The following is an 18,800-nucleotide window of genomic DNA, read 5'->3' on the forward strand; positions in this document are numbered from 1 at the left end:
TTGACTCCGCGCTCAAACCAGCGTTCCTCCCTGTCCAGGATGTGTACATCCTCATCCTTGAAAGAGTGTCCACTGGCCTGTAGGTGTAAATAGACTGCGTCCTGGCCTGACGAGGTAGCTCTTCTGTGTTGTGCCATCCGCTTCGCCAGAAGTTGTTTGGTTTCCCTGATGTATAAATCCTGGCAATCCTCGTGGGCTTTGATCAGTGGTTGTTGATCAATGGTCATGAGAATTTGCATAATTATAATGAAGGACCTGACCTCCCAGCCCATTGTTCCTTCAGTGGGCTGGTTTCAGTCATTATGCAAATGTTGTGTTTATAAAGTTGGGGAAACCTGCAGTCAGCTGAGACTGAAGAAGTCACTTGGATGAGTGACGAAACGTTTCTCCCACAGAAAACGCTACGTCCAGATAAACAGAATCAACTTTTGGAGATTTACTTACCGGATGATTGAACACGCATCAAGACTGTAAATCTTAAAGATATAAAAAGCAGTAACGTACACAGTGAATGTGTACATGTTGATTAAATGTGTATTATCACTTATCTAGCGTGGGCGCCCTTGGCTTCTCACACAGCGGTACTTGTTACTGCCGAGGGCAGAAAGTTACGCTGAACATGTGACCTGGCGCAATCTGCACGTCAGCGGTTCGATGTGACGTGGTGCTAGAGGCGTTGCCCGGGGCACCCGGTTCAGTGTAAGTCTGAGTTAGAAAACTGGAGGCGCACAGGAGGATTTCATTTGAAGTGTTCTTTAACGATCCAGATACTCCTAAACTTAGGTCACCTCTCGTTTTTACTTGTTTGCCGCTGTGCTGTTTCCCCTGAGCCCACAGAAATGATCAGAAACGGTCACCACGCTACTAGCGAGCCCCGTGAAGAAGCCGACAACACGAAACCGGGATCCTCGGCGTGCAGCCCAGAGAAAAGGAAGCGGGTGGTCCGGTTGTGGTGTGATGGCTGGTGAGTGTGTGTACCCGCTTCCAGTTCTTATTGTTAGTGTCGACTGATTAAACTCTTCTCCACAGTTTATTGGTCTGATACGCTATTGTTATGCAAGCAACAGCAGGGGAACAGGAGCTTTAGCATGCTATTGCTAACTAGCCGCTTGGCAGTTAGTAACTGAGCACCGGGGCTTATCTGTTACTACGATAACCAGCTTAAATAGCGTATTACGTATAGCCAACGCTACATGATGAAATGCGCAGTGTTTAAACTGCGCTAGAAGTTCAACAGAGGTTAATGCTGTGTTGTCAATAATGTTATTAAGCGTTTATTAAGGACCCAGTGTTTCACTGATAAGCTTGAGTTGTGGGGAGCTCCATTCAGAAAGTTGGGCGTTGTTCCTGAGCGGATCATCACGTTAGACCTCTGAGCCCACCGTTTTTCTTCTCCGGTGATCACACACATGCAGAATAGCTGTTAATCATGATGGAGATGTGGACTGTGCTGTAAAATGAAAAGTAGCCTCGATACTTAAAATATCTAACCTTTAAAAAAAAATAATTAGCAATATTGTGTTTAATTTAATGTCGTTTCCGTCCTGTTGCTCTCCTCTGCTCGGACGGCATTTTTCGGTGTCTGTCTTCCTCATGACACACATTCCTTGGTAAGTTTGGAACTCGAGCTGCGTTTAAGTTCAGAGAAAAAGTACTTGTTTATGTATGGAAGTATAGGTAAAGTTTACAAGAACGACACACGCAGTTTAAACACATACATTTGTTGTACCCCAGTAAAAAAGCCGATTAATGAATAAGTAAAAGCACTGAGAGCCTGTACGAAAGTTAAAAATGTTTCACCCGGCTTGAAACCCGAAAATCTTCTTCCTTGAATGACATCTGTGGTGAACATACCATACTGGTGTTGACTTGTGATAGTTACTAGCACTACAGGGAGTGCAGAATTATTAGGCAAATGAGTATTTTGTCCACATCATCCTCTTCATGCATGTTGTCTTACTCCAAGCTGTATAGGCTCGAAAGCCTACTACCAATTAAGCATATTAGGTGATGTGCATCTCTGTAATGAGAAGGGGTGTGGTCTAATGACATCAACACCCTATATCAGGTGTGCATAATTATTAGGCAAATTCCTTTCCTTTGGCAAAATGGGTCAAAAGAAGGACTTGACAGGCTCCGAAAAGTCAAAAATAGTGAGATATCTTGCAGAGGGATGCAGCAGTCTCAAAATTGCAAAGCTTCTGAAGCGTGATCATCGAACAATCAAGCGTTTCATTCAAAATAGTCAACAGGGTCGCAAGAAGCGTGTGGAAAAACCAAGGCGCAAAATAACTGCCCATGAACTGAGAAAAGTCAAGCGTGCAGCTGCCAAGATGCCACTTGCCACCAGTTTGGCCATATTTCAGAGCTGCAACATCACTGGAGTGCCCAAAAGCACAAGGTGTGCAATACTCAGAGACATGGCCAAGGTAAGAAAGGCTGAAAGACGACCACCACTGAACAAGACACACAAGCTGAAATGTCAAGACTGGGCCAAGAAATATCTCAAGACTGATTTTTCTAAGGTTTTATGGACGGATGAAATGAGAGTGAGTCTTGATGGGCCCGTGGCTGGATTGGTAAAGGGCAGAGAGCTCCAGTCCGACTCAGATGCCAGCAAGGTGGAGGTGGAGTACTGGTTTGGGCTGGTATCATCAAAGATGAGCTTGTGGGGCCTTTTCGGGTTGAGGATGGAGTCAAGCTCAACTCCCAGTCCTCCTGCCAGTTTCTGGAAGACACCTTCTTCAAGCAGTGGTACAGGAAGAAGTCTGCATCCTTCAAGAAAAACATGATTTTCATGCAGGACAATGCTCCATCACACGCGTCCAAGTACTCCACAGCGTGGCTGGCAAGAAAGGGTATAAAAGAAGAAAAACTAATGACATGGCCTCCTTGTTCACCTGATCTGAACCCCATTGAGAACCTGTGGTCCATCAACAAATGTGAGATTTACAAGGAGGGAAAACAGTACACCTCTCTGAACAGTGTCTGGGAGGCTGTGGTTGCTGCTGCACGCAATGTTGATGGTGAACAGATCAAAACACTGACAGAATCCATGGATGGCAGGCTTTTGAGTGTCCTTGCAAAGAAAGGTGGCTATATTGGTCGCTGATTTGTTTTTGTTTTGTTTTTGAATGTCAGAAATGTATATTTGTGAATGCGGAGATGTTATATTGGTGTCACTGGTAAAAATAAATCATTGAAATGGGTATATATTTGTTTTTTGTTAAGTTGCCTAATAATTATGCACAGTAATAGTCACCTGCACACACAGATATCCCCCTAAAATAGCTAAAACTAAAAACAAACTAAAAACTACTTCCAAAAACATTCAGCTTTGATATTAATGAGTTTTTTGGGTTCATTGAGAACATGGTTGTTGTTCAATAATAAAATTATTCCTCAAAAATACAACTTGCCTAATAATTCTGCACTCCCTGTAGTGACTTCTCAGCTTTTGGGATCGATAAAGCATCCATACCATCTGTCTGTCTATCCTTCCTTCCAATGTCTGGTTTTGGGTCATGGGGGAAGCAGCAGTCTAAGCAGAGATGTTCAGACCTCTCTCTCCCTGTCCACCTCCTCCAGCTCATCTGGGGACAACCCGATGCACTACTGAGTCACCCGAGCGACATAATCTCTCCAGTGTGTCCCGAGACTGAGCTGGAGCTTTCCTTAGGCACGATATGCCCAGAGTACCCTGGATGTGTCTGGAAAGAACCACCTCAAGTCCTTTCATTGTGGATGATAAATACTAATAAATAAGTATATCTTAGCTTTTCTTAAATATGTAAGGACTTAATTTAAAAAAGTAATTTACAACAAACCTAAACAAACAACATATTTTAAATGAGTGGAATTATATATAGATCAATAGTATAAAATACAATGATAAAATAAATATCTTAATAAGATAAAAACTCCAGCAAAGCAAAATAAAAACATTAACCTGCATAGAAAGTGTCACATTATTTTTAAAGCGGCTCAGTGTAACAGTGTAAAGTATAGTGACAGAGGAAGCTTGAATTAAACTGTTAAAAGTAGCAAACAGACGATTCTCTGCTCCACAGATGTGTTGCATTGTACAGAGATGCTGCACGAGGCGTGAAAGGTTTCCTGCATCTGTCCTTCTTGCAGCAGATCTGAATCTGTCTTAGAAAAAGTTTCTTCACTGCCTTTCCAACAGTTTGTCATCACAGCTTCATTTGTGTCCAGTTTTCTGCCAGTCGCAGAGTCATAAAGCCCAGGGGTTTAAATAAAATAACTGGCTTCACCATTAGAGTAAACAGGTGCCACATTCATATTCAAAACCTACTGGTGCACACTTTCCTTACAGAAAATGTAAGTAAACCTACGCCCATATATTAAACTCTGCCTGGACAGAAGTGAAACTGATTATTTAAAGGTCAGAGGAACCTCAGACACAACACCTGTGAGTTGTGTTGCCTGCACGGATGTTAAAATATCTCTTTTTTTTTTCTTTTTTTCGCTGCTGTCCCAGTGAGCATTACTCATCCTTCTTTTACACGTGCACCTTTATCCCATTAGGAATCCCGTCACGAGCACCTGCAGGTCTGACAGAACTGTTTGTTTATTTTCTGATTCGATCAACTGAGTAACGCCGAGTGCTGCTTTGAACGTATATTTACTCAGGGACGCGTAGTTCTTTATGCTGCCTGTCTTGCTGACGGCAACAGACGGGACTTATTTCTAAAACAAACAAGCGTATGTCTGTCATTGTTGTGATTTTAAACTCTTCTGCCACAAGCGCATGCTGTGGGGAAAATGCCTGGACCCTTGCTGCGGCTGGACAGAGAGCTGTCCTCATTTGTGATGTGTAAATTCTCTCCTGGACTCACTCAGGCAGTCAGTCATGTGGTGGTTATAAATATCTAGTGTACACTTTGTTCGCTGTATTGCAGAAGAGGCGTGTTGGAGTGGTGTGCAGGGCCTGTGGATGTCCTGAGACACAGAAATTATGCAATGACAGGTGAAATATGAGCGAACAGGAGCTCAGGATTCAAATGTTGTCCATGTGCGTTGGCCTCGTGACGGACGGGCGGCCTGACCAGGGTTTACCCTGTCCTCTCACCTGATGACAGCTGGGGGGAGGCTCAGATTCAGTTGTCATTAAGTAAAAATGTTAGTTTCAATGGAAGCTGAAGAAGCATGCTGAGTAGCTTTTCCTTGCAGTTGGTATTTTCATGTTAAAATGATAAAATGCCAACTTAAGTTCTTCATAAAACGTGTACTTTTAGTACCTTTAGTCTTAGTTTTTAACTTTTAATCTCAGTCTGTACCTTAATGACGAGTTTTGACACCTCAGTATATATCAGTAAAGCTGTGGTTTGGTGATCATTAGAATAGTTTCTGAGGTTTTTCATATGGTAGCTCCATAGACACCCCCTGATTCCACATTCACAGTCAGTTTGTTCCATAAGCAGGTCAAAAATATGACATACAAAAGAGCTTCAAGGGTTACTCAAAGTATGCCTCTAAGGTGCAAAGAGTTAAAGGTGAAGCAAAGTGCTCTGTTGAAAGAGCTTCCATTCACCTGGAGTTTGTTTGCCACATTTAGGGCAAAACTGAATTAATAAGCAGCTGAAATGAAAGATCTCTGTGTGAAGACACTTTGTTCAGTTTGCCAGAAACTGTCAAATGGATAAATCTGTCAAATTTCTTGTGAACTTCGTAAAAAAGTTGACAGCAACCACCCACCTCTTCTTTTTTTTTCCCCAGCAGTGATACCTGCAGCACGTAGGACTTTATTTTAAAGCTTTAATGGCCCTTTTTTGCCATTTTAGTTTATTAATAAAGGGGGGAGGAAGATCATAGATGGATGTAGTGAAGGAAGACATGCTAGGGTTGATGTGACTGAGGAGGATGCTGGGATAGGGTGAGATGGGGGCAAACGGACCACTTTGGAAAGATGAAATCTTTTTTTTTTGTGGGCCAGTTCAAGGTCATAAGTGGCGTTTTGGGGAATATTGGAGTTCTAAAAATTTTTCAGCAGAGGATGAAAGAGTGTGACCTGGTTTGATCTGCAGGGCAGCGGTCCCCAACCTTTTTTGCGCCATGGACCGGTTTATGTCCAGCAATATTTTCGCGGACCGGCCTTTAAGGTGTTGCGGATAAATACAACAACAACAAAAAAAAAACAGTACTGGTACCATAAAAAGAGGATTTATTCATAACACACGAGAAAAGACCCAGGGAAACGGAGTTAACGATAAAAACGCTAAAAAAATAATGATTAAAACCCTGAAAACCATCAATTTCACACCCGAGCCTCAACTCTTGTGGCCCGGTACCAAACGACTCCGGTCTGTGGCCTGGGGGTTGGGGACCGCTGCTGTAGGGCACTGGAAGTCTGTGTGCCTCCACTGAAACTGGACTGGTGTACTCTTTTAATGATAGCAGTGGCTGTTTTCATGATTTGTTTCATCAGTTTGAGTTATGATATACTGAGGATTTATTTATTTCTCCTGACCAAAAGTTAAAATAGAACTCCTAAAACATCATGGATGTCAGCCATGTTTGCTTTACAAACATAGTTATCGACTCTTTGTTTCACAATCAGGTTATGCCTTTCACTATCAGCAGAGACATTGACTATGGTGCAAGAGAGAAAGAGTGCTCACATTTACTTCCTATTTAAAAGGCAAGTCTATACATAACATTAACTGCACAAGTTGCCAAATAGTAGAAAGCAAATAAACACTGGAATATCGTAGACTTTGTGTCTGTCTAACCTTTCTCCCAGTAACCTTTAGCATTTTTGCTCACCACGACTGTCTGTCAGTTTGTTTTTAGATGGATATAGGCCATGTGATTTAAAGACACTGTCTGGCCCCTGCTGTGCAAGGTCACCAAAATAAAAAAAAAAAGACACGACAAGGTCGTGAAAGGTTGTTTTAAAAGACAGTGATGCTGTGAGCCTGCAGGGCTTCAGACGAAAAGCCTAAAGCTGCAGGGTGCTGGTTACCAAGGCCACACTTGTGTTTTTATTCATTTGTTTGAGCCCTTAATGTATCCATTGTTTTCCACTGTGATGACGTGTCGCCTCTTTCCATCTCCACAGTTATGACATGGTGCACTACGGTCACTCAAACCAGCTCCGGCAGGCCAAAGCCATGGGAGATTACCTCATAGTGGGCGTCCACACAGATGGTAAGACCACAAGTACAGACCCTTTTTTAACCCTGATACAGTGATTAAATATTAATTCCTGACTAAACGGTCGGTCATTCAATGGAAAAATTGTCATTCACTCAGCTGTGTCATGGTTTGAATTTCTCGAATCTCATTTGATGTTATTATAATAATTTTTTAAAAAGCAGAAGGAACCATCTGGCAGTGAATTACCTGAAAACAGATCAAACATATGTCATGTCTCATGATAGTGATGCTCAAAGTTGATCACAGACATCATTTTTAACAAAAACAAGATTTTAGCTTTAGCTTACAACAGTTCGAGCTGGTGAAAAGGTATTTGAGCTTAAATATGTTTTCCAAGCCTGGAAATCTGATCCGGATAGCTCCACTGTTTCAGAAGTCATAAGGGATCTAAATGCTGGAAAAATAAGGCAGTTTTAAAGACTGTATAACTCGAATGATATTTGTATTTCAGAGCTGATTCTGAGGGCGTCAGGCGGGGCTGATTTTCTATGGAAAGACTTTAGTCTGTTCAGTCACATCCAGTAACACTTTATCTCTAAATTATAATCAATAAAGTTTTATGGTAGAAGTAAATAAAGATGTTGCTCAATGATTAAACACTGAGCTAACCTTTGTCAGATTTTTCCTGCTTTAGCTGTGAACATCAGAGGCAGACCTTTGATTATTGGTAATCAGCTGTTTAATGTTGATGTTTAAGATTTCCTTACTGGAAATGTGTTGGTTGAAATAAAATATAAATGTAACTTTGTGATCTACATTTTTCATTAATAACCAATTCTTTACTTAAAACCCAATTTAAAGCTGAGATCTCCAAGCACAAGGGCCCTCCAGTCTTCACTCAGGAAGAGCGCTACAAGATGGTGCGTGCAATCAAGTGGGTGGATGAGATAGTGGAAGGAGCACCATACGTCACCACCCTGGAGACGTTGGACAAATATAACTGTGACTTCTGCGTTCATGGAGGTGAGTCCGTTTAAATCTCACCGCCTAAAACGTTTGTTGTTACACATTGTCGCTGTGAAAGAATCCTCCCGAGTGACTGGGTTGTGCAGTGCAGGGTTAAGGCACTCGTGAAATCAGAGCTACACCATCTTTTATGTGCCATCTCCACCAGTTTGCTCATGTAGAGGCTGCAGGGTGTCCTTAATGTGCTCCCTGCTTAATCTTTAGGTTGTCTTGCTGGTTTTGTCCATTTTTATCTCAAACAGATATGAGAACTGCTGGACTTTCACACGTCCACATATATCGTTAGCTGATTGCTAATGGACTTACGATGGACAGTTGTACATTTTAACATATCACTCAACCAGAGTACATGATGTGGGCAGGCTTCAGGATGTGATGTTTATGTTTCCCAGATGACATCACGCTGACGGTAGACGGCAAGGACACATATGAAGAGGTCAAGCGAGCAGGCCGTTACCGGGAATGTAAGCGCACTCAGGGCGTCTCCACCACTGACCTGGTGGGTCGTATGCTTCTCATGACCAAAGCCCACCACAGCAACATAGTGAGTTTACGTGGTTCTCTTTGGCGTGTGGATAGCTGTTGTTTATTTTATTGTCAGCCTAATCTTTTCCTCTCTGCAGGATAACCCAGATTACCAGCAGCATACGGACAACTTTGGAAAGGTAAATGTCATTTACTTTTAGTTTCAAGGGTTTGTGATATTTGCTAGTCTTTGCTCATCATCCTGACGATAGGAATGTGTCAGAGGCGTTCAGTGCTGTTTATATGTCATCTTTAAGGGTCCTAAAGGCCACAGTCCCTGGACAGGAGTTTCTCAGTTCCTGCAGACGTCCCAGAAAATCATCCAGTTTGCCTCAGGAAAGGAGCCTCAGCCCGGAGACACCATCATCTATGTGGCTGGAGCGTTTGACCTCTTCCGTATCCTTATCACATGAAAATAAAAAAAAGAGCTGAGTTATGAACAAAGAGATTTCTGTGGTGAACATTTTGTTGCATCTGTTTCCTTGACGACAGCATCTCTGCAGACATCGGCCATGTTGACTTCTTAGAGATGGTATATAAACAGGCGGAGCGGCCGTATGTCATCGTAGGTCTACACTTCGACCAGGTACATCTCAAGATTGAAAAATCTATTCCTCCCTGCTGCGTCAGCAGCTTTCAGGAGAAACATTTGGAACAAGTTAAATTAACAGAAGCTCACAATTAAATAGAAGTAATGGAAACTAAAGTCCTTAATGACTGTAGTCAAACTTTTGGGGAGAATTGAAAGTGAAAATGAGCCTTGTAACTGCTGGCTGAGTCAGTTATATTAATAAGGGTTCTTATTTAAGACCAGGATTGACTAAAGTGCATTTTGATCCCTGGATTTTGGTAAAATTGGCACAAAATTGGGGTGGCTGCTCATTTTCAGATGGCCACTCTTCCCAACATTTCATCCAATTTTGAAGAAATTGTGCTCCTATAAATAAATTGAATCGTGTTTTGCTGTAAAATTTCACATCTTATTATCTCTATTAGAACTTTTGACCTCTATTTTTTTTGTTTTGTTTTGTTGATTTTTGTTGATCAAACTCGGGAACAGCAGTCAGCTCTTTTCATTGTCACATTTAGAGGAAGCATAAGAAATAAGAAAGCAGTTTTGCTACTTCCACATCCGTATCTGAGATAAATATTTGAAAAGGAAGAGCATCGAGGTAATCACTGATCTCGTCCTCTTCTTCAGGAAGTGAATCGCTACAAGGGGAAGAACTATCCGATCATGAACATCCACGAGAGGACCCTGAGCGTCCTCGCCTGCCGGGTGAGTTCACACAAGAGAAATGTTCATAACAGCGAGATGTTTTTTCTGCCCCGCATAATCACACACTGAACTTGGCTAAGCGCCCTTCATTCCTCCTGATCAGCTATCAGTCAGGAACAATAAGTCTCTGTGCCCCTTCTGCATCATGTGTTTGTGTTACCTACGAGAGTGTTACGCAGTCTATAAAAGCATTAAGTCGCTCCGCTCTGTCATCAGTTTTTACCAGAGGTTGTTCACTGAGCTGTAGAAGCATACTGACCTTTGACGTCTCCTGTAGAAGGTTTTTGGTTAAACTGTGTAAGCAGAAATGCACAGATGTGATACTGCCATTATAAGGTTAATCATTTAATAACTTTTCCTCTCACTGGTCTCGGTGTGTCTGCAGTATGTGTCAGAGGTGGTGATTGGTGCTCCCTATGCAGTAGGCAAAGACCTGCTGGATCATTTTAAGGTGAGTTGTAAATGTGTGGCGCCCCCTGGTGGTCTGAGATGTGTTAAACATGCTGAAGCGGTTAACCATTATCATTTCAAAAATGTGTATAGAAATCGGTTTGATAGCCTTGTATGTGATCACTGAGTTTCAGATAAATCTGATTTATATAGGAGCTGTTTATATACAAAAAAATAAGGAGATAAAAGGATGTTTCTGTATTTTGTCGTGGTTTAATCGAGTGTGTTTGAATGTGCAGGTGGACCTAGTGTGTCATGGGAAGACTGAGGTACTTCCAGACAAGGATGGGGTGGATCCCTACGCTGTGAGTACACTGTTAATAAACACTGTGGAGATATTATGTCACAGATGCACAAGGATTCACTGACGATCCAGTTAAGTCCTTTTTTAAAGTGGTTTGGTGATAGCAGGCAGGCAGCCTGATGGGAAGTACTTTAGTTAAATCCAGAGTCTCCACAAAGCCTCCATCCATTACAATTATTCTTTTTTCCTTTCTCACATTTTCTGGACAAGCACTCGTGGCAACGGACAAAAAACAATAAAACAGAGAAAGAAATAGTTTGAGGTTAGTCAGAGATAATCCTTGAGCAATGTGGGCAGTGAGTATATCGCAGAGATGAGCAGCAAAAATTCCTCTGAGAGGGCGTCTCAGCTCTCCCTTCGAGACAGGCTGAGGAGCTGAGTCACTCAGGAGGGACTCAGTAGAGCTGCTACCCCTCAACACTAAAAAGAGCTGTCATGGTTCAGACATCTGACCAGTAAGTGCTGGATACCTCTTAGGTGAGACGTTTTGGGAAAGGCCACACCCAGAACATGATGGAGAGATTATGTCTCTCAGCTGAACTGGGAACACCTATGTTCTCCCTGGAGAGCTGGAAGAAACTGCCAGGGAGAGGAAGGTCTTAGCATTTCTGCTTAGACTGCTGCTGCCCAAATCCATTTAAGCAGGAGAAAATGAGTTGATCTATCCATCCATTAGGAGTTATGTGCTCAAAGCTAAGATGAGCATAAAAATCACTTTGTCTTGATCTGTTTTCACACGTGTACTACAGCCCTGGACTTTTACAGAGGTCACCAAACAAAAGGTGCATGTGGAAATGCAAATATCAGACGCAGCCAGGTCAGACATTGAATGGACCTTAACCTTTGCAGCTATGAGCAAATACCACAGCAATTTGTGCGGTAGATTCCAGGCTTGTGAGTGTCATGTGCAGTGCACACCCTGCACAGGCAGCTGCCTCATCTAAACCAAACACTTTTCTCATAAATCAATCTAAAGCTGGCTATTTCCTGCTGTGTGCTACATGTTAAGGAAGGACAACTTTGGAAAAATATCCTGATCTGATTCACTTCTTCAAAGTTTATCTATTCAGGACTTTTCATGGTCCTGAATCAAGTCCGCCACAATCGTTAGATTCGATGAATGATAGGTGCTTCGATTTGGATTTAAACCATTAACCCATCTGGCCTGAAGTGGCAGTATGGAGCAAAATATCTGCTAGTTGCTTTATTCTGATCAGTTATGTTTTTTGCTCCCTCAGGAACCAAAGAAGAGGGGGATATTCAGGGCTATTGATAGTGGGAACAATCTAACTACTGATGACATCGTCCAAAGGATCATTGAAAACAGGTCGGGGACTCGTCGCTTCTCTGAGTCTTCATTTTCTGTATTTATAAATCTGTATCTTCATCCTTTGTTTACTAATCGGTCTTTTCTTGTTAACAGGCTGCAGTTTGAAGCCAGGAACCAGAAGAAAGAGGCCAAGGAGATGGCAGTGATTGAAGCAATGAAGAAGAGAGAGCAGAAGGAGCAGGGCGAAGCTCCAGCTCAGACTGCTCACTAATAAAACGGCAAGCATGGCCCCAGAGTCTGTTTTACTCGTCCACGGACTCTCAGGTTTAAGAGCATGGACCCGGACAGAGTCCATACAGTCCTCAGCTGGGCCTGGCTATTCGGTTTCTCTGCTAGTCCACTGAGTGTAAAATCCTGCTTTGAATATTTTGGTGAATCAGTGTGCTTATCAGTATGGACTGCTCCAGCCTAAAGGGTTTAGGATAGATCCAAAAAGTCCAAAAACCTGCTAAGACCTTAATCTGCAGCATCCCTTTACTTTCCCTCCACAGAAAACGTTTATTTTCTGTTGTGCACTGTTTTTGTCCATGGCGTCACACACTACATGTCCCCGTATAGGTGCAGAAATGGTATGTTAATTTTGTAAGTATCCTTAACTTATTGACACAGTGTTGATGTCATTGTCGGTTATGTTTTTAGATTTTTAACCAGCTTAGTTTTAACGATCATTCTTAAAATTATCATCAGCACAGTTGAATGTACTTTGTTTTTAAGTCATTTTCATCGATTTAATTTGTAGATCTCACTTTTTTAAAAAAATCAGTCCTAAAAATATATCTTTTAAACAATCTGTGAGTGGTCGAATAATTTTAACTACCTGAATTTGCACCGTGTGTGTGTGTGTGTTTGTGTGTGTGTGTGTGTGTGTGTGTGTGTGCGCATTGAATGAGGTCACTGAAGGTGTGTTTGGTCTATACTAGAATAGTGCCTCAAAAGCTATAACTAATGTAAGGGCTGTTAATTGTCTCATTGTCTGATTCCACAAAGTCAAACTACAGCATATCTGCAGCTACTCCTGTTTCTGTTTATAAGGAATGTGTTGGAGAAGATGGGATTTTTTTTGTTTCCCTACTTCAGGAGACAATCCAAGAAGTCATGTGAACATAAAGTCCGTTGCTTTTCCTGTCTTTGTATGGGGAGCATTAAAGGTGAATTGTTACAATTATTCACAATCTTTCAATCACTGTATGAGTTAAAATATTTGCTTTATTTAATAAATAACAATGTGGCAAAAGTGTGGTTTTTAATTTGATTTTATTAAGTTTTATTAAATAGTGCCTGCTGATTTAAAAAAACAAAGAAACACACAAAAAAAACGGTCCTTAACCATTCGTTTCAAGATGCTTTACACCAGGGGTAGGCAACTCCAGGCCTCGAGTGTCGGTGTCCTGGAGGTTTTAGATGTGTCCATGATCCATCACAGCTGATTTAAAGGGCTAAATGACTCCTCAGCATTTCTTGAAGTTCTCCAGAGGCCTGGTAATGAACTAATCATTTGATTCAGGTGTGTTAACCCAGGGTGCGATCTAAAACCTGCAGGACACCGGCACTCGAGGCCTGGAGTTGCCTACCCCTGCTTTACACAATGCAGATACTGAAAAACGTAATTCACGTAATTCTATGGAAAAAAAAAAAAAAACAATGCAGTGATTTGCAAATTTCATAAAATCACAATAGAAAACGTTAAATGTTTAAACTGAGAAACACAATTTTAAGAAAAATATTTTCACACATTTCTTCCCATGATTCTCCAAAATCTTGATTTGGTGAAAGATCTGGACTGTAGGCAGCGACTGGACTCTTCTACTGGGAGGCCTTGCTGTTGTCATGAATGTATTTTAGCATTGTTGCTGAAATGTGAACGACCTTCCTTGAAAAAGGCGACCGGATGAGGGCATATGTTGCTCTATATCCCTTTCAGCACTGATGTCTTTCCAGAAGAAAAAGCTGCCAATTTTACAGACATTAATGCACTCTGTCAGCTTTGGAACCAAGTGCTGATAACAAGCTGAAGGCAGCATCCATGTTTCTCAAAAGGAATTTCTAATTTTGATTCGTCGGATCACAGAACAGTTTTTCACTTCACCTCAGCCCATTTTAAATGAGCTTTGACTCAGAGAAGACTGCAGTCTAAGGGATTGGTCACATGAGATGGGTCGAAGTACCCTTGCACTCTGAGAGTGAAGTTGGTAATGCACTATATGGATAAAAGTATTAAGTCACACCTCTTAATCATAGTTTTCTCAGGTTCGGTCTGGGCCTGTTAGATCCAATGAAAGGAAATCTTATTGCATGAGCTTAATTTTTTTTGTGATAATTATATGCTTTTAACTTTGTGGGAATACGTTGTGGAAACCCCTTTTTCGGTTGCAGCATGACTGTGCCCCACTGCACAAAGCAAGGATCATAAAAGCAGGGCTGAATGAGCTTGGTGGAACTTGATTGGCCTGCATAGAGCCCTGACCTCAGCTCTATCACACACCTCTGGGATGAACTAGAACAGAGATGTCTGACCTTACACATCCTCTTCTGGATGAATATTCAAAACTTTCCACAGACACAATCTGAAATTATGTGGAAAGCCTTCCCAGAAGAGTGGAAACTGTCACAGCTGTAAACACAGGACTGATTTAGAATGGGATGTTATAAAAGCTCCTGTAGGTGGCCGTCTGTCTTTATAGTTAATCATACTACGAGCATTAAGATATGATGGGGCCTGAACATTCACGCCTTTGTATCTATAATGAAGGATTTTAAATCCAATTCTGGATTTAAAGGTGAGCCAGTGAAGAGACATATGAGCTCTGTGGTGTTTTGGATTAACTAAAGGCTTTTCAGGGAGCTTTTGGGACAGTCTAACGATAGTGAATTATGATAGTCCTGCCTCAAAGCAACAAATACATGAACTACTTTTTCAAGTTCACCCTGAAAGAGGATGTTTCTAATTTTGGCCACGTTGCACAGATGAAAGAAAGCAGCCCTACTTGTGCATTTGATGTCTGTATTACCGCTGCCACATAATGTGTGCTGCCTGATGACAGAGCGTGGTCAGCACATAGTCACGGTTCACTGAGGCGGTGAAATGAGGCCACAGCCACTCAGAAACAAATAACTCACATGGTTACCATCCAGCCACCCTCAGATCTGACCAAAGACTGCAAACCTTCACATAAAAAACAGTAAATCTTTAATCAGCAATCCTCAGTGTTCCCGAGGAGTTTGGGCATCACTCTGGGCATCACACACATAGAAGCTCTGTTTGATCTAATTTTCAGAGCTCTGTACGGATGCTGAAGGTTTGAAAACACATGGACTTTATTCCACATGTTGAGTTATTGAGGAGATAATATAAGAGGAGATACACTTGGTTTGTGGAAATAATGCCAGTGGCTTTTCATCCAGAAAACATCTCACAAATTAGACATTCTGGAAGAAATTGTTTTTATGAATTAAGAGTGATACAAATAACATAAAACAATACTTACAATAAAGGAAACACATAAAATAAATCAAACTAATCAATATTTTAGTGTCTTTCAGTCACTAGGCTCACTTCAGGCTCTGACTTACCTTCATTCGGCTTTTGATACTTTCCAACTAGCACCCTTTAATCACAGACTTGATTTAAATGCAGAAAAGAATTATTGTATAAGTATAATTATGGTTTTCTCCACACTGACCATCCTGCAATTAAAACTTTAAATGGCATCAGCCTTATTCCTGCTGAGTCCAACAAAAACATGGAGCTTTGTATTAGTTCAGTCAGGCCGTGAAGTCGGTGCCAGCCCACATCAGTCGGTGGCTCAGCTGACACCTTTCTACACATCTCACTGGCAAATCTGAATTAGGGTGTGCTATTTAGCTTGTTTCTTGAACATGGTTACGGTGTATCTGCAAGCCACTTTGCAACCCACACTTCCATTTCCTCATTTCATGGCTGTATCTGCCTGAATCAGTGTTCTGCACTGGCTCTCGCTGTGGCTTTCCATGCCAAATATAAATCACTGCAGACACACATAGCAATCTTTTGTCTATAGCGGCCCTGGCTAAAGCAGGAATTTAGCTCAAGAGCTACAACAGCAGACTTTCATTTGAGATTTATATCCAACATCTGCCTGAGAAAGTTAAAAATTAAACTTCTTGCATTGAATAAAAGGATGTCTGTCTTCTCCAACCTTTTAAGGTATTGTTAAGTCAGCCTTCATGTCTCTCCTCAACTATGAAGATATTCTGTATGGTCATGCAGCCTAAACAAGACTCCAGCACCCAACCCCTCCATGCCATAGTCCAATACACTTAACGACCTAAGAGAAATTCCTTACTCATTATATATAAAAGGTTTATGACTACTTTAAAGCCAATAAAAAAGAAGTCATGTCATTCGTTTATAAAGATCTGTTGTTTATCATGAAAGCTGTCATTTAAGCCTTCCAGTAAACCAGTAAATATACATTTACTGTTGTGAAACTGGACTCCATCATTCCTTTAGAGAGCTTAAAACTATTATGGAATCCTGTGATCTTTGTAATAATGTATTGTTTATACTGTTTTTCTTCTCAGGTATAAGTAGGGTGACCGTATCCCAACAAACTACAGGGAGTGCAGAATTATTAGGCAAGTTGTATTTTTGAGGAATAATTTTATTATTGAACAACAACCATGTTCTCAATGAACCCACAAAACTCATTAATATCAAAGCTGAATGTTTTTGGAAGTAGTTTTTAGTTTGTTTTTAGTTTTAGCTATTTTAGGGGGATATCTGTGTGTGCAGGTGACTATTACTGTGCATAATTATTAGGCAACTTAACAAAAAACAAATATATACCCATTTCAATGATTTATTTTTACCAGTGAAACCAATATAACATCTCCACATTCACAAATATACATTTCTGACATTCAAAAACAAAACAAAAACAAATCAGCGACCAATATAGCCACCTTTCTTTGCAAGGACACTCAAAAGCCTGCCATCCATGGATTCTGTCAGTGTTTTGATCTGTTCACCATCAACATTGCGTGCAGCAGCAACCACAGCCTCCCAGACACTGTTCAGAGAGGTGTACTGTTTTCCCTCCTTGTAAATCTCACATTTGATGATGGACCACAGGTTCTCAATGGGGTTCAGATCAGGTGAACAAGGAGGCCATGTCATTAGTTTTTCTTCTTTTATACCCTTTCTTGCCAGCCACGCTGTGGAGTACTTGGACACGTGTGATGGAGCATTGTCCTGCATGAAAATCATGTTTTTCTTGAAGGATGCAGACTTCTTCCTGTACCACTGCTTGAAGAAGGTGTCTTCCAGAAACTGGCAGTAGGACTGGGAGTTGAGCTTGACTCCATCCTCAACCCGAAAAGGCCCCACAAGCTCATCTTTGATGATACCATCCCAAACCAGTACTCCACCTCCACCTTGCTGGCGTCTGAGTCGGACTGGAGCTCTCTGCCCTTTACCAATCCAGCCACGGGCCCATCCATCTGGCCCATCAAGACTCACTCTCATTTCATCCGTCCATAAAACCTTAGAAAAATCAGTCTTGAGATATTTCTTGGCCCAGTCTTGACGTTTCAGCTTGTGTGTCTTGTTCAGTGGTGGTCGTCTTTCAGCCTTTCTTACCTTGGCCATGTCTCTGAGTATTGCACACCTTGTGCTTTTGGGCACTCCAGTGATGTTGCAGCTCTGAAATATGGCCAAACTGGTGGCAAGTGGCATCTTGGCAGCTGCACGCTTGACTTTTCTCAGTTCATGGGCAGTTATTTTGCGCCTTGGTTTTTCCACACGCTTCTTGCGACCCTGTTGACTATTTTGAATGAAACGCTTGATTGTTCGATGATCACGCTTCAGAAGCTTTGCAATTTTGAGACTGCTGCATCCCTCTGCAAGATATCTCACTATTTTTGACTTTTCTGAGCCTGTCAAGTCCTTCTTTTGACCCATTTTGCCAAAGGAAAGGAAGTTGCCTAATAATTATGCACACCTGATATAGGGTGTTGATGTCATTAGACCACACCCCTTCTCATTACAGAGATGCACATCACCTAATATGCTTAATTGGTAGTAGGCTTTCGAGCCTATACAGCTTGGAGTAAGACAACATGCATGCAGAGGATGATGTGGACAAAATACTCATTTGCCTAATAATTCTGCACTCCCTGTAAATGTGGGGCAAGCACTGTGTTTGTGTGAGACAAGATGGGACACGTTGACACTCCTAAGAGATATGAAATAAAAATTCAGAATGTGTGAATTTTGTTTCACAGTTATTTCCTCTGCTCTTCTGCCTGGTAGCAGGCTTCTTTTTAGCTTTCAGTTTGGAGGTATCCATAAATTGGCATACCTTATTTATTTTAACAATATCTGCTCATTTTAGCAGTTTTTTTTATCCAAATATGACCCATATACCGTGTCACTACACACTGCATTTTCCTCCTGTGCAAAATTTAAAAGTGACTCAAGCAGAAAAAGGAGAAAAAAACTCTCAGCATATGTCATTACTTTTTCATTTGTGTGAGCTTTCATTATATTCAGCAATAACAATATGTTTTATTCAGCTCTGCAGAGGTTTTGACTTTTTGGTCCCTTTAACTTTCCCTGATGATGAGTATGCCATTAGACAGGCTGACCTTCTTCTGACTAGAATAAAAAGCCTTTCCTTCATATGCAGTGGGTAAAAGCCAGGCGTGAGGAATGTGCGTGTCCTGCAGAATCAGTCGAAAATGTGCAACACTGACTCAAAATGTGGGACAGATAGAGAAAGACTCAATGT

At 41.4% G+C, this 18,800-nt stretch overlaps 1 protein-coding gene across 1 annotated transcript; it reads left to right on the plus strand.

Moving 5' to 3' along the window:
• The first annotated feature begins 650 nt into the window (after positions 1-650).
• pcyt2 (phosphate cytidylyltransferase 2, ethanolamine) lies at positions 651-13,268 on the plus strand. Its single transcript, XM_084930607.1, has 12 exons — positions 651-964; positions 7,082-7,170; positions 7,981-8,142; positions 8,538-8,689; positions 8,769-8,810; positions 8,928-9,066; positions 9,174-9,256; positions 9,872-9,949; positions 10,335-10,400; positions 10,639-10,704; positions 11,942-12,030; positions 12,127-13,268. The coding sequence occupies exons 1-12, from the start codon at positions 840-842 to the stop codon at positions 12,242-12,244; spliced, it is 1,209 nt and encodes a 402-aa protein (XP_084786733.1). The 5' UTR covers positions 651-839; the 3' UTR covers positions 12,245-13,268.
• The last annotated feature ends 5,532 nt before the right edge of the window (positions 13,269-18,800 follow it).

Source organism: Perissodus microlepis, chromosome 6, assembly GCF_051167445.1.
Source record: "Perissodus microlepis isolate ML-2025 ecotype Zambia chromosome 6, ASM5116744v1, whole genome shotgun sequence".
Lineage (NCBI taxonomy): Eukaryota > Metazoa > Chordata > Actinopteri > Cichliformes > Cichlidae > Perissodus > Perissodus microlepis.